Here is a 12,189-nt window from a genome sequence, read left to right as displayed (position 1 = left end):
TAATTAATTTCAAAAAATATTTTCATAAAATAAAAATCTTAAAATGATATCAATGTGTAATTAATATCCGTTCCCGATTTCGAACCGCTCCAACACTGATTCAGTAACATTTACGAGAAAACCTCACCTGAAATGGTTCTAGCCACATTGAATGGGTGAGTTACGTCGTGTGTATCTCATCACATCATCGTTGCCGTTGCGTTTTATAAAATTTTCAATCATTTCTTCTTACATTCACAAAGCAGATATTTGTGTGTATCTATTCACTAAATATACCGTATTAAATAAAATAATTTGAGAGCGTCTCTTGCATGCACATTAGTTAATTTTGTTTCTTGAGTCGTTTGCCACTTGTACGAAATTTAATTTTTTTGTCTCAAAAACAGCAAAACATAAAAAACGTAAAGGCCACAAGAAGAAGAAACCGAAAAGTCGGAAGCCGCCCAGAAAACCAAAGGGCCAGAGGCAGAGGGTGGTGTTTCTTTTTTCGTATCATTCACCAATTCTAAAGTAGCCTAATGTTTGATTTTGTCGCGGTACAGTGCTGAAACTTCATTCGTTCATTATCATTCTGTCTCGTATTTTAGCGATTATAAATAATTTCGAAAAAATTATTAGACCAAATGCAATTAATCACTCCGTAGAAAAACGTTGACGCTAATTAATTATCTAGCTGTACAAAACTTGCACAATATCCTAACTAACGTGACACTTAAACTTTAACCCTACCCGATTGACAGAGGGGCCGTGAAAGGAGGACCCGACCAAGAAGGCCGCGAGTGGACGTACGAAATCGCGTCGGTCGAATACCGGTTGGGGCCCAAAGAGGAAAGAGCAAAGAGGAGGGTGAAGCGGGGGAAGATGATGGGAAAGAAAAAGAGGATGGAGACAAGAAAATTTCGGAAATGCGAAATGCCAATGCGGTTCTTGCGGCGAAACCTCAACCCCTACCACCGTATCTGAAAGTCGAACAACAAGAAATCGACGATGCGGCCTGGGAGGAAGCGAACGCGGCTGCAAGTGCATTATTCAGGTGTCTGCTGCTCGTTATAAGCGCCATACTGATGGTCGGTTGTTCTTTCATTCTCATCTAATTATTAATCGATCAAGTCAATTGTATGTAAAATTACATGACGCTTTTCAAGATATTGTGCCAAATGACTTTTCATTCATTTGAGCATGCATATCACAGGCAAGATCCTCAGCACGTTCGAGGAGCCAGGTTAGCCTGGCTTGTCGTCTGATGTGGCAGTCTTTTTTCACGGCCATCAAATCGACCAATGTAAACTCAAAATTATGGCTCAAATTTTGGTCTTTAAATTTTCCATCTAAACTAGGAAACAAAAAATGAAAAAACTAATCCATTTTTGTTATCAATCGGATCGAGTTTTTGGCGAAAGCTGTTTCTAAACCCCTCCCCTCACCCATCCAATGGAATATCAAACTAACAATTTCCCAGATAACCTGTATATTCAACTTGCTGGCCGGCAGCGCAATAAAGATAGGAGGGGAGGCAATGTTCATCAAGGAGGCATCCACCTACGGCAACTATCTCATCTTCCTGGGAGTCATGCACTTTGTGACCTTTGTATTAGGGTTTTTTGGGGCTCTCCTCAAAAAGTCCTTTCTCGTCCTATTGGTTAGTTGACTGATTGGCTGGCTATCAGTTCATTAGATTAGTAAAATTAATTTTTTTGTCGTTGTTTGGCTGGTTGATAAATTTTTGACTGTTCACTGGCCTGAGTTGACGAACACGCAGATTACTAGCAAATTATTCTTTACTTACTTAATCGCAAATATGTACACGCACATACATATACACAATTTATACGTAACATTTTTTATTTGTTAACTTTAATTATAACAATTGAGATAAATAATTATGGCCGTTATCACGCCAAAATTCTTTGAATTAATTAAACAAAACTTTTCCAGTTCATGTTCTCCGTGGTTTTGTTACTCATGTTCAACTTAATTGGGGCGGCCATCGTCTTCTCCGGACTCAGCAACGTAATTTATTTCATTGTTAATTTAATAGTGTAATGGTTAAGATGCCTGGCATCGCTATTGCAGGCTCCAGGTTTGAATGCAAGAAAATCTTTGTCTATCACATCCAATGTGTGTGTGTGTGTGTGTACGTGTGTGTGTACGTGTACATGTGTACATGAGGTTTTAAATGACCAAAATATCGATCGTACACACGCTATTAATAAATAATTCAGTGTCATAATGGTATTATACGTCCACTTAGTTATACATCTTTTATAATATATGTTATATTATTATATTATTCTATCATTTATTTCATTCATCCATTTTTCCAATTTTCCCCCTCAATCCATCAGGCTCACGTGGACCCGGCAGCCGGTTTCATGAAAGAAATAGCCAAACGTGATTACAAAAGTTTCATCAACGATTTTCAGAAAGCGGTTTTCAATTTACATTTTCTAGAATTATGTTGAATGTTTAGAATATTATTATTTTATTTTTTATCAATAAATAAATAAATATTTATTTATTGTTTATTTTAACACTTTTTTTCATTTTTAAGTGAATTTTATTGACTTTACTAAATATAAATAAATCTAACAAGCATTCAACGTTTTAAATTGAAATTTTTTTTCTTAACAGAAATTAATTAACTAATTTATATATTTATTTGAGAAATTATTGTTAATAATCATAATTTTTTTAATGGTTAATTAACTCAGCGTCGGACCACACATCGCTTGCACAATTTGTTGAAAATTTTTACCGCAGCAAAGTTGTTGTGGGGCTCACACGGCCTTTGATTGGCGGGCCAATCCCGACTATCAAGATGGGTTACTCCTCCCGGCTTCCTGCTGCCCGTCTACTGAAGGCCCTTGTAGTGCCGAATCTAAGGAATATTTCAGTCAAGTGCGTGCGTGGTGGTTGCGTGTGTGTTTCTGTGTGTATGCGTGTGTGTATGGATGTGCGCGTGTGTATGTGTGTGTGCGTGCGTGTGTATGTGTGTGTGTTCTTGTGTGTATGATGGTTTTTGTGTGCGAGTTTGTGCCCATGCGTGTCCTGTCTTCAAATTTAATGGTGAATGAACGAAATAATTTTTGAAAAATGAAATAAATGAATGATTGAATAGATGGATGAATGGATGAACAAATAAATAATAAAAATGAATAAATGAATGAGCGAAGGAACGTATAAATAAATAAATACAGGGATGCAGAGAAGCCTTCAACCATATGTTAATAAAGTACGGCAAGATGCATGCATGGGTCTCCATAGTTGCTGGTATTTGTGAGGTTGCTGAGTTTGTCTGTCTGTCTGCCTGTTTGTCTGTCTGTTTGTCTCAATTGATTTTTTGTTTGTTCATTCGTCCATAATTACTTTACAATTAATGTCATACGTTTTAACTTGTGAACGATTTTGTTAAGATACTCGGCCTGGTATCAGCAGGAATGTACATAATAAAAGACAATCCTGCCACTCTTAGTTTTTGTGCATGAGCGTCGATAGATGCACCGAAACCGATAGAACCACGGCCAAGTATAACTCCGATTCGATTCGAATACCGATTAGTCCGACCAGTCGGTTACCTCTACTTGCCGATTCACCGATCATCACAGTTACAGCCATTGATCGACATTTAACCTGATCCAATGAATGAGATACTGAATAGATATACAATAGATAATAGATAGAATAGATAATAGACTGATGATACATTAATTTTAAGTTGAACATTTTTGAAAGATTTTTGTATGTATGTTGCATGTAATTGTGGTCATTCGTTCGGTTTTATATATATACATTTTTTATTTTTGTCAATTTTTCACATATTTTTGAATATTATTTAGAGTTTATTGAGATTTTAAATAAATGGTTAAATGACGAAAATTCAATTTAATCATATAACAAACTATATATGATAATAAAATTGGCATGCATAGTTATATATATCTTTATATATGTGTGTGTTTGTGTATGTGCATATGTGTGTGCGTGCGTGTGTGTGTGTGTGTGTGTGTTAGTTTGAAAATATATCGTCCTACCATATAAATATCTTTGTTGTTTATAAACAAATGTATTTTATAAAAATTATTTCGGTATTATCAATAAGATTTATAATTATAGTTAATAATTAATTATATTATTATTATTATTATTATTATTACTGTTGTTGTTATTACTATATCAATAATAAAAATATTAATAAAAAGAAAATTTGTAATAATGATGATGATGATGATGGTATGAGGAAAAGAAGAAAAAACTTCTCCACCCTTGGGAAAACTACTATGACTCAGGTTAGATGATGATGATGATGATGATGACAAAAAAATAATAAAAATAATAATAACATTGATGATAATAATAATAATAATAACGATTACAATGCTAACGATCATGGTGATGATGACGACGACGATAATGATATGGTGCATTAATTAAGCCCTAGAGAACGACAAAGTCCAGCATACAATTTCACGATCTCTGATCGCAATAAACCCAAGTAGAGAAAGTTGGAAAGGCGACCCACCATCAAAGCAGGTAGATTATCGGGAAAAGACTTCACCAGTTGATGCAAAAATTTCAGTAAGTCTCCACAGTTTGCACATGTTTGTATAGTAGATACGTTCGTATTTCTAAATACGTTTCGGGGATTTTGTTCGCACGCACATAACAGTCACACAAAACGCACACACGCACGCACACATATACACAAATACACCCACATATACATTAGAAAAGTAAGCTATACCCAAGAAAGAAAAACGCAGCAAGCAAAATGGAAATAACTCGTGATTTAAGTTCTCAAAAAATTTGTTTTTTCAATATTCCCAAATATGTGTAATTCTTAACTTTTGTCTTTTCAGTTAAATGCTATCGTGAAAAAAATTCAGATGACATAAATTTGCTCTTACACTTCGATTGTTCAACCGACCAACTGACCAACCATCCAATTGACCATTCAACTGACCAACCAACCAACTGACCAACAAACCGACTGACTAAACAACCGACCGACCGACCGATTGACCGACCGACAAACGAACACATTGGCATCCAGGTATCAATACGAATCTTCGAAATTCTCCTCGCTTCCAGCCATGCAGCCTCAAAAGAAGCAGCAGCCAACGACAACGAAATTCAAATACTTCCCTACAAAACCTTTGAAGAAGAAGACGAAAACCTACCGTACGTCACCACCGCCAACCGCCCTAATCCCTACCACCACCCAACAGCCCCATCGTCACCACTACCATCGTAGAGTGAGTAGTGGAAAATCGAGAAAGGAAGGTGAAAGACTTAAAAAGGAGAAAGTTATTAGTGTGTTCGACGTCGTTAAAACTTTATACAAGGTGCTTTCTTGCCCCTTTTCAAATAATTGTTTTTATTTTTTTAATAAAATATTTTTAACCGATATTCAATAATTAAGTACATCATGTGAGTACATTTATTGTACATATTTTGTGGACGTTGGCGTTTATTATTAAAAGCATGCAAGTCTGCCTTAATTCAAAATAATACTGCTTAGAAAATAAACTGTCAACCTTTCATTCATTAAACATTCTTATCAACGTTTAACGGTGCTTCTCGTACACACAACGTAAACAACAACGTAATCAACAACAACAACCACAACAACAACCACAACAACAACAACAACAACATATGCAACATATACAGCATATACAACAACAACATAAACAAAAACAACAACAAAACAACAACATAAACAACAACAACATAAGCAACAGAGAATTAAACCACCAAAGACACCAAACCACGGACAAACGGACGATCCAACTCAGCAAAGCTCCATAGCGTCACTACGTCAAGCCTTACGCCACGCATTCTCTTCGGCAGTGATCTCGAAATACCAGCAAGACGTCATGGAAAAAGTAGAAGCAAGATCACCGAAACTAAGTCTAAATGATAGTGCAAGCATTAGTACGAAATCAAATGATTCCTACCCGTCCCCACCCCTTATCATATCCATGGTACCCATCTACATACTGACGCTCATTGTTATCGTGGGTTAACCCTTTTTTATATTTTTTTATTCTATACTGCTATTTTTATGCTAATTTTATTAGTTTATTTGTCATTATTTTATTTTGTATGTTTTTATTTTTCACGCTTTAGTCTATTCGCAGATGCAATTAATTAATATAGATGGATTAATTAATTAATTAATCAATCGACTGATTAATAAATTAACGGTTGGTTGAATTAATGAATGAAAGAATGAATGAACGGACGAACGAACGAACGAATGAATGAATGATCGATCGATCAATCGATTAATCGATAATTCGTTGATAACAGCTCCTAGGAATGTTTCGGGTGTCATTAGGTACTGTGGCTGGAATTAGTCTGAAAGCTCTGGACGCCAGCGAGGGTGATTTGATTTTAAAAATTCAATTTATCATTTGATAATATTTTTCATTTTTTTTTTCATTGAGTCAGTCATTTATTCACTATTACATTCATTCGTTCATTCGTTCATTCGTTCATTCATTCATTCATTCATTCATTCATTCATTCATACATACATTCATTCTTTGTGCGCCTCTTACTCTAAAACTATTTCATTTTAACTGTTCCATTTAACTTCCTGACAATGAAACCAACGCAATAATGCTCATTTCAATCACGCCGTGAATTATCTCACACCATGGAGTAGCATGTTCTCGAATCACTTCACCAACTTCAGGCGACATGGTGGTGGCTATGACGTGCGTCTCGGGCCTCTTCAACTTGGTGGTCGGTGTGGTTGCCTACGTAGCCGCTTTCAAAGCCAGTCTCATACTTTTCATTATGGTGTGATCATTTAAATGTTTAGATTTTAAATCTAAAACTTAATGCACCCCATCATCATCATCGCCGCCGTCATCAATGTCATCATCATCATCATCGTCGTCGTCGTCAATATTATTATTATTATCATTATTATTGTTATTATTATTATTATTTTAATAGAGAAAATAAAAATGTAAACAGTTATCATTCGTCGTGTCGAACTCCATTATCCTGGTCATCGTGTCGTCCTCGCTCGTCTACATTTCAGTCCAGGAGGTGCAAGTGACGATGGTGGTGATGAGGACGGAAGTGATGATAGATAGTGAAAGTGATAATGATCGTCGTACTGTGATGATGATGATGGTGGTGATTACGATGATGATGGTGGTGGTGGTTACGATGATTATGGTGGTGGTGGTTACGATGATTATGGTGGTGGTGGTTACGATGATTATGGTGGTGGTGGTTACGATGATTATGGTGGTGGTGGTTACGATGATTATGGTGGTGGTGGTTACGATGATGATAAATAGTCTCCTTGGTGATGATCGTGACGAGGGGGTTACGGGGGGTTAGTCTGATGTTAATGAGTATGTGACAATAGCGGTGGCGAATGTAATTGCAATGACGATGATTCTGATGACGACAATGACAAATATCATCATCATTATCATCATCATCATCATCATCATATTCCTGGTTATCATCGCCACCATCACCACCATCATCATTATCATATCATCATCATCATATTCCTGGTTGTCATCGCTACCATCACCATCATCGTCACCATCATCATCATCATTACAAAGTGCAAGAGTAATTCAACGTGGCTACTCCTACAGAGCATCTCAAACGCAGAGACAGCTGTCAACGTTGAACTACTCCAAATCCTGGTAACTAACGTAGCTGGCTTTGATTATTTGATTTTGTATAAATGTTATAAAATTTTAATTAATCAATTAGTTTATCTATTTGCTCAGTATTTCGTTCATTAATTTTTTTTTTGGCGAGTTAGCACTCAGATGGTAAGGAGCGCCATGTTTAGCGTCAGACTTCTTTCTGCGCTTAAGGGATTCAAATGCTGTTATAACTATTACACATATTTATAAACCTATCCTATACTTCTCATACATTCATCATACACTATCATATACTATCATACACTATCATACACAATCACATATCTATCACAAACCTTGAACGTGTGGTATGGTGCATGTTAGAGCCTTCCGGATATAGCAGGTTTGATTTCTAATCGAGGAAAGAACAATTTTAAGCAGTTTTACTTTTATTTGAGTCGCATAGTGAAGACAAATTTATTTATAAATTAATTTATAAGCCACTATTCCTCTGAAATCCAGTTCAAATGCTGCGGTGCCAACTCACACGATGACTGGCTGCTGAATGCTAATCACACCAACGGTACCCTTCCATCGTCCTGCTGTCTGCCGTATGGAAGTAAGAATTGTAACGCCAACTCCAAAAACATTTACGAGGTTGAGGAGGAGATAATTAAATAAAATTATTCAATGTATTATTAATATTAAAATCTATTGTTTCTATTCCTATACCCACATGTATATTATATATATATATATATATATATATATATATATATAATATCTGAAAACTTGTTTGACAATGTTTATCCAGACTTGTTATAAATAAAGTGGAACAATTTAACGAAATGAAATCCCACAGGGATGCATTCCGTACGTGCAGACCATGTTTACTGTTACTTCCATCGTTCACCCTGTTCTCATTATAATGGAAGAGCTGACTGCCGTAAAATTATTAATTACGATTTTATTGTTATTATTTTAATTATGTTATAGGATTGTTAGATTACTAAAGTTGAGACATACTTTTTTGCATTGATACAACCGTGCATGGGCCTAACTAACAGGAGATGAGGTTTTAATGTCTCCCTCACTAGAAAAGTTTTTTAACAATAATTTCACTTTATGGTTTGTTTTTATCTATTGTTGTTTTACAACTGAGAATTTAGTGTAAAAAAATACGGTGTGGGATCAGCAAAAAGTGCAAGTCAACTTTTTTGTCCTCCTCCGCAAACTTTTAGCTAAGCCATTGCAATAAAAAATTATTTAGTTGATATAAAAGGAAAAAATAAGTTAATAACATGATATATTATGCAATTTTCACAGAATTTACTGGTCATTATATCAGTATTGATCATAAAATTCATGCTGATGACGCCAAAAAGAAAAGCAAGCAATAAAAACCTAGACCGATCCTCCATTAACAACAGTCCAAAATTTCTGTCTCCAAAAATTACCTAATTTCTGGCATCATCTCCTTTGGACTAATTTTACTCTACGTTTATTTAATTTAGTTAAATTAATTAATTTACTTTATTTATGTGCCGACTGCCTGTTTTGTCAATCGAGTTCTGATCATATTTTTTAAGTGTACTTTACTTTATTTCATGCATTATCGTTTATTTATAAATATGTTTAAGATATTTTATTTATTAAATGTGTAGGAAATGATATGAAATATGCTTGTTCATACATTTCTTTACACACAGGTATGTATTTATATAGGTATATACTATACACGTTAAAAATGTATATGCGATGATGTAATTGTAAAGAAGAAGATGTAATTGTAAATGTAATTTTGATACGTAAATACATGCACTATGTGTTTTTTGATGACATTTATAAGAAATATTTAAGGGAGAGTTGTAATATATAGATTTACAATTTCATATATGTTTGTGAATATATCCATGTATGTAGAATATCAATTTTTATACGTTATATAAACTGTTTGATTAAATGTGGATATATGTTGCTATAGTCGGTTCCAACTTTCGGCTCGTTTAACGTTTGTCTCTTACTGTCTATTTTCTATTGTAATTAATTTAAATGTTTATGTAAAATTAATTAATTATTCGTTATGAAAATTAAATTTACACTACTTTAATTTTTGGAATTAATATTTTGATTTGACCGCTACCAAGATACATTACATTACATTACAGATTACATACAATACGATTACATTACAACATACATACATACATACAATACATGGATTCAGAAAAAAAGAATTTGAAGCAAATGTTGATAAACACGGTGAGCCTCCTCTGCCAAAATGGACTGACCTACAAAGAAAATTTAAAGATTGAAGGGGTCATCGGGGTGACCGTGGATGACGTGGTCTTCCTTGTCCACATTGATCAAACTATTGCTTTCCATTCTCACAATGATGGCCACACCAACGATGATGATGATTGTTATGTGGATGAGAAAGAAGAAAATTTTGTAATTCAGAATGTAAATAGCGGTTTAGGTGTTTTAGTCAAGCCTGAGAATGTAGTACCCACCGTGACTAATAACCATACTACACCTCCAGATGCAATAAAGAAAGAATTGCCAGATTGTTACACCTGCTTGAAAGATAAGAGCATTACTGAAGATTGTGATGATGATGTACTGGTCAGCAATGAAAATAATAATAATTGTGATGATTGTAATATTATTGCCAATAAGAAAGATGAGACATTGGTAACAAAAGTAGTAAAACCTAAAAAACATCTTGATTCTGTTAAAAATAAATCAGTTGCTGAACCTTCAAAAGATTTGCCTACTAGAAAAAAAATTAAATTAGATTATCCTAAAAGCAATCAGCTCTCTGGTAACTGGTCGAATAGATATACAAACAATTATGATGAGTACTTCAGTGATGGCCAAATTAATGATTACAACACTACTCGAGATGACAATTTTGAAAACAACAGGGCACAATTTTATCTAGAAGTAATAATTTTATATTTAGATGTTTTTGTGTAAATTATATTTGAAATAAATTTTTCACATAAAATCCCAACAAATGTAGTAAAAAACTTTATCAGGATGAAAATGATTATAGCAATGAGGACACTGCATTTAATGACACATCACTAGACAGAGGAAATAGAAATTTGATGTTTGGTCAAAGCAATGAAGGGGGTGGAAAAATTAGGAAATCTCATCAATGTCAATATCCTGACTGCCAGCAAACATTTGTTAGGAAGGATGGCCTAGTTAGACACCAGAGAACCGTGCATGGGGAGGTAGATGATCTAATTAGATACTCAACTTATCACCATTGGTTCATCAACAAATGGATTATTGAAGTACAACATGCAGTTTCCATCAATTTAATAACTTTTTTATTCAGGATCAAAGCTACCAAGACGATGCAGATGACAGAAACACAGCGTACTCTTCATTTTTAGGAGTAGATGAGTTGACACAAAATTGCAATCCAGAGGGAGATGGGGCGGATAAGTTGAGGCCACACCAGTGCCAGTATCCTGACTGTGGTCGAACGTTCATTAGGAAGGATCACTTGGTCAGGCACCAAAGGACGTTTCATGGCAAACAGTGGGGTGTTGATAGTCAGGTGGGGCTGCTGAAGTTTTTAAATCTGAAATTTTTTTTCTCTCAGTGGCAAAATTATTTAAAATTGGATTATTAAGAATGCAGCATAGCCGAGAAAATAACGTCGACGATGATGATAGTCGTACTACTCTTTAATAATTTCATTATCATCATTCCAGGTCATCTTCTATTGCAGTCACTGTCCAAGAAAGTTTTACAAAACTTTTTCATTGAATCGACATTTGACAGAAGCACATGGAATCACACAACATTAAATAGTTCTCCTGTTTTTTTTTTTGTTTTTTGTGTTTTCTGTTTGTAGTGTAGACAAAACGTGTTCGTATGGTTGTAATATTTTTTGACAGTAACTGATAGATCATCTAATTGTTATTTGATTATCTGTTTTGAAGGCTTGCGTCGCGTCGTGTAATTCACGTTTTCCGTTGATCCGTACATAGTGATTCATTTTTATGAGGATTTTTTTGTTGATAGCTCTTTGTCTTCATCATTGTATTTTTTTCTCCATGATCAAATCAATTTCTAATTTTAATTTGCATCGCATTTTATGAGTTGTTAGACGTAATATTTACTGATTTATATCTTTATGAATTTCAAAATATTTTTGTTGGCATGATTAATATTGCTACAATTTTTTCTATTTATCACTTGTTTTCTACTGTGTGAACGTAACTTTTGAAATTTCGTTTGGTACTAGATTGTTTAATTTATGGCCCCTCCTGCTCGCCATTCATGTTAGGAGTAGGGCGTAGGTGCCATAAAGCTTAAATGAACTCATTTCAACTGCCAGAAAGCCTTTTTGCTGTTATATAATCGGGTGGGGGACATCCAGGTGGGGAGGGTTTTATTGCAACTGTTTGTTGGAACGACTGATTTGACGGTCCAATCGGCTCCACCGCGAGAAGGCAGTTGCTCCAGAGCCCGGGCGCTTCAATTTGCATTTTATGTCATTAAGGTCCCACCTGTTAAGTATGTATGTGAGAAGTTGTAA

At 34.8% G+C, this 12,189-nt stretch overlaps 2 protein-coding genes across 2 annotated transcripts; both read left to right on the top strand.

Moving 5' to 3' along the window:
• Nucleotides 1-132: 132 nt before the first annotated feature.
• Nucleotides 133-8,309, top strand: HELRODRAFT_189297 (hypothetical protein; the record flags this gene model as incomplete). Its single annotated transcript, XM_009027477.1, has 18 exons — nt 133-155; nt 408-510; nt 741-1,067; nt 1,460-1,639; nt 1,936-2,010; nt 2,346-2,429; nt 2,761-2,898; nt 3,198-3,281; nt 3,473-3,566; nt 4,433-4,598; nt 5,089-5,178; nt 5,252-5,342; nt 5,736-6,017; nt 6,313-6,385; nt 6,701-6,807; nt 6,988-7,062; nt 7,599-7,682; nt 8,151-8,309. 18 exons carry the CDS (start codon nt 133-135, stop codon nt 8,307-8,309), a joined length of 2,235 nt encoding a protein of 744 aa, XP_009025725.1.
• Nucleotides 8,310-9,845: 1,536 nt separating this feature from the next.
• HELRODRAFT_163656 (hypothetical protein) lies at nt 9,846-12,189 on the top strand (the record flags this gene model as incomplete). The annotated part of the gene is made up of 4 exons (XM_009027476.1): nt 9,846-10,574; nt 10,670-10,870; nt 10,978-11,202; nt 11,989-12,189. 4 exons carry the CDS (start codon nt 9,846-9,848, stop codon nt 12,187-12,189), a joined length of 1,356 nt encoding a protein of 451 aa, XP_009025724.1.

The sequence above is a fragment of the Helobdella robusta genome (assembly GCF_000326865.2).
Source record: "Helobdella robusta unplaced genomic scaffold HELROscaffold_5, whole genome shotgun sequence".
NCBI classification, from domain to species: Eukaryota; Metazoa; Annelida; class Clitellata; order Rhynchobdellida; family Glossiphoniidae; genus Helobdella; species Helobdella robusta.
This window is presented reverse-complemented; position numbering and strand designations above follow the sequence as displayed.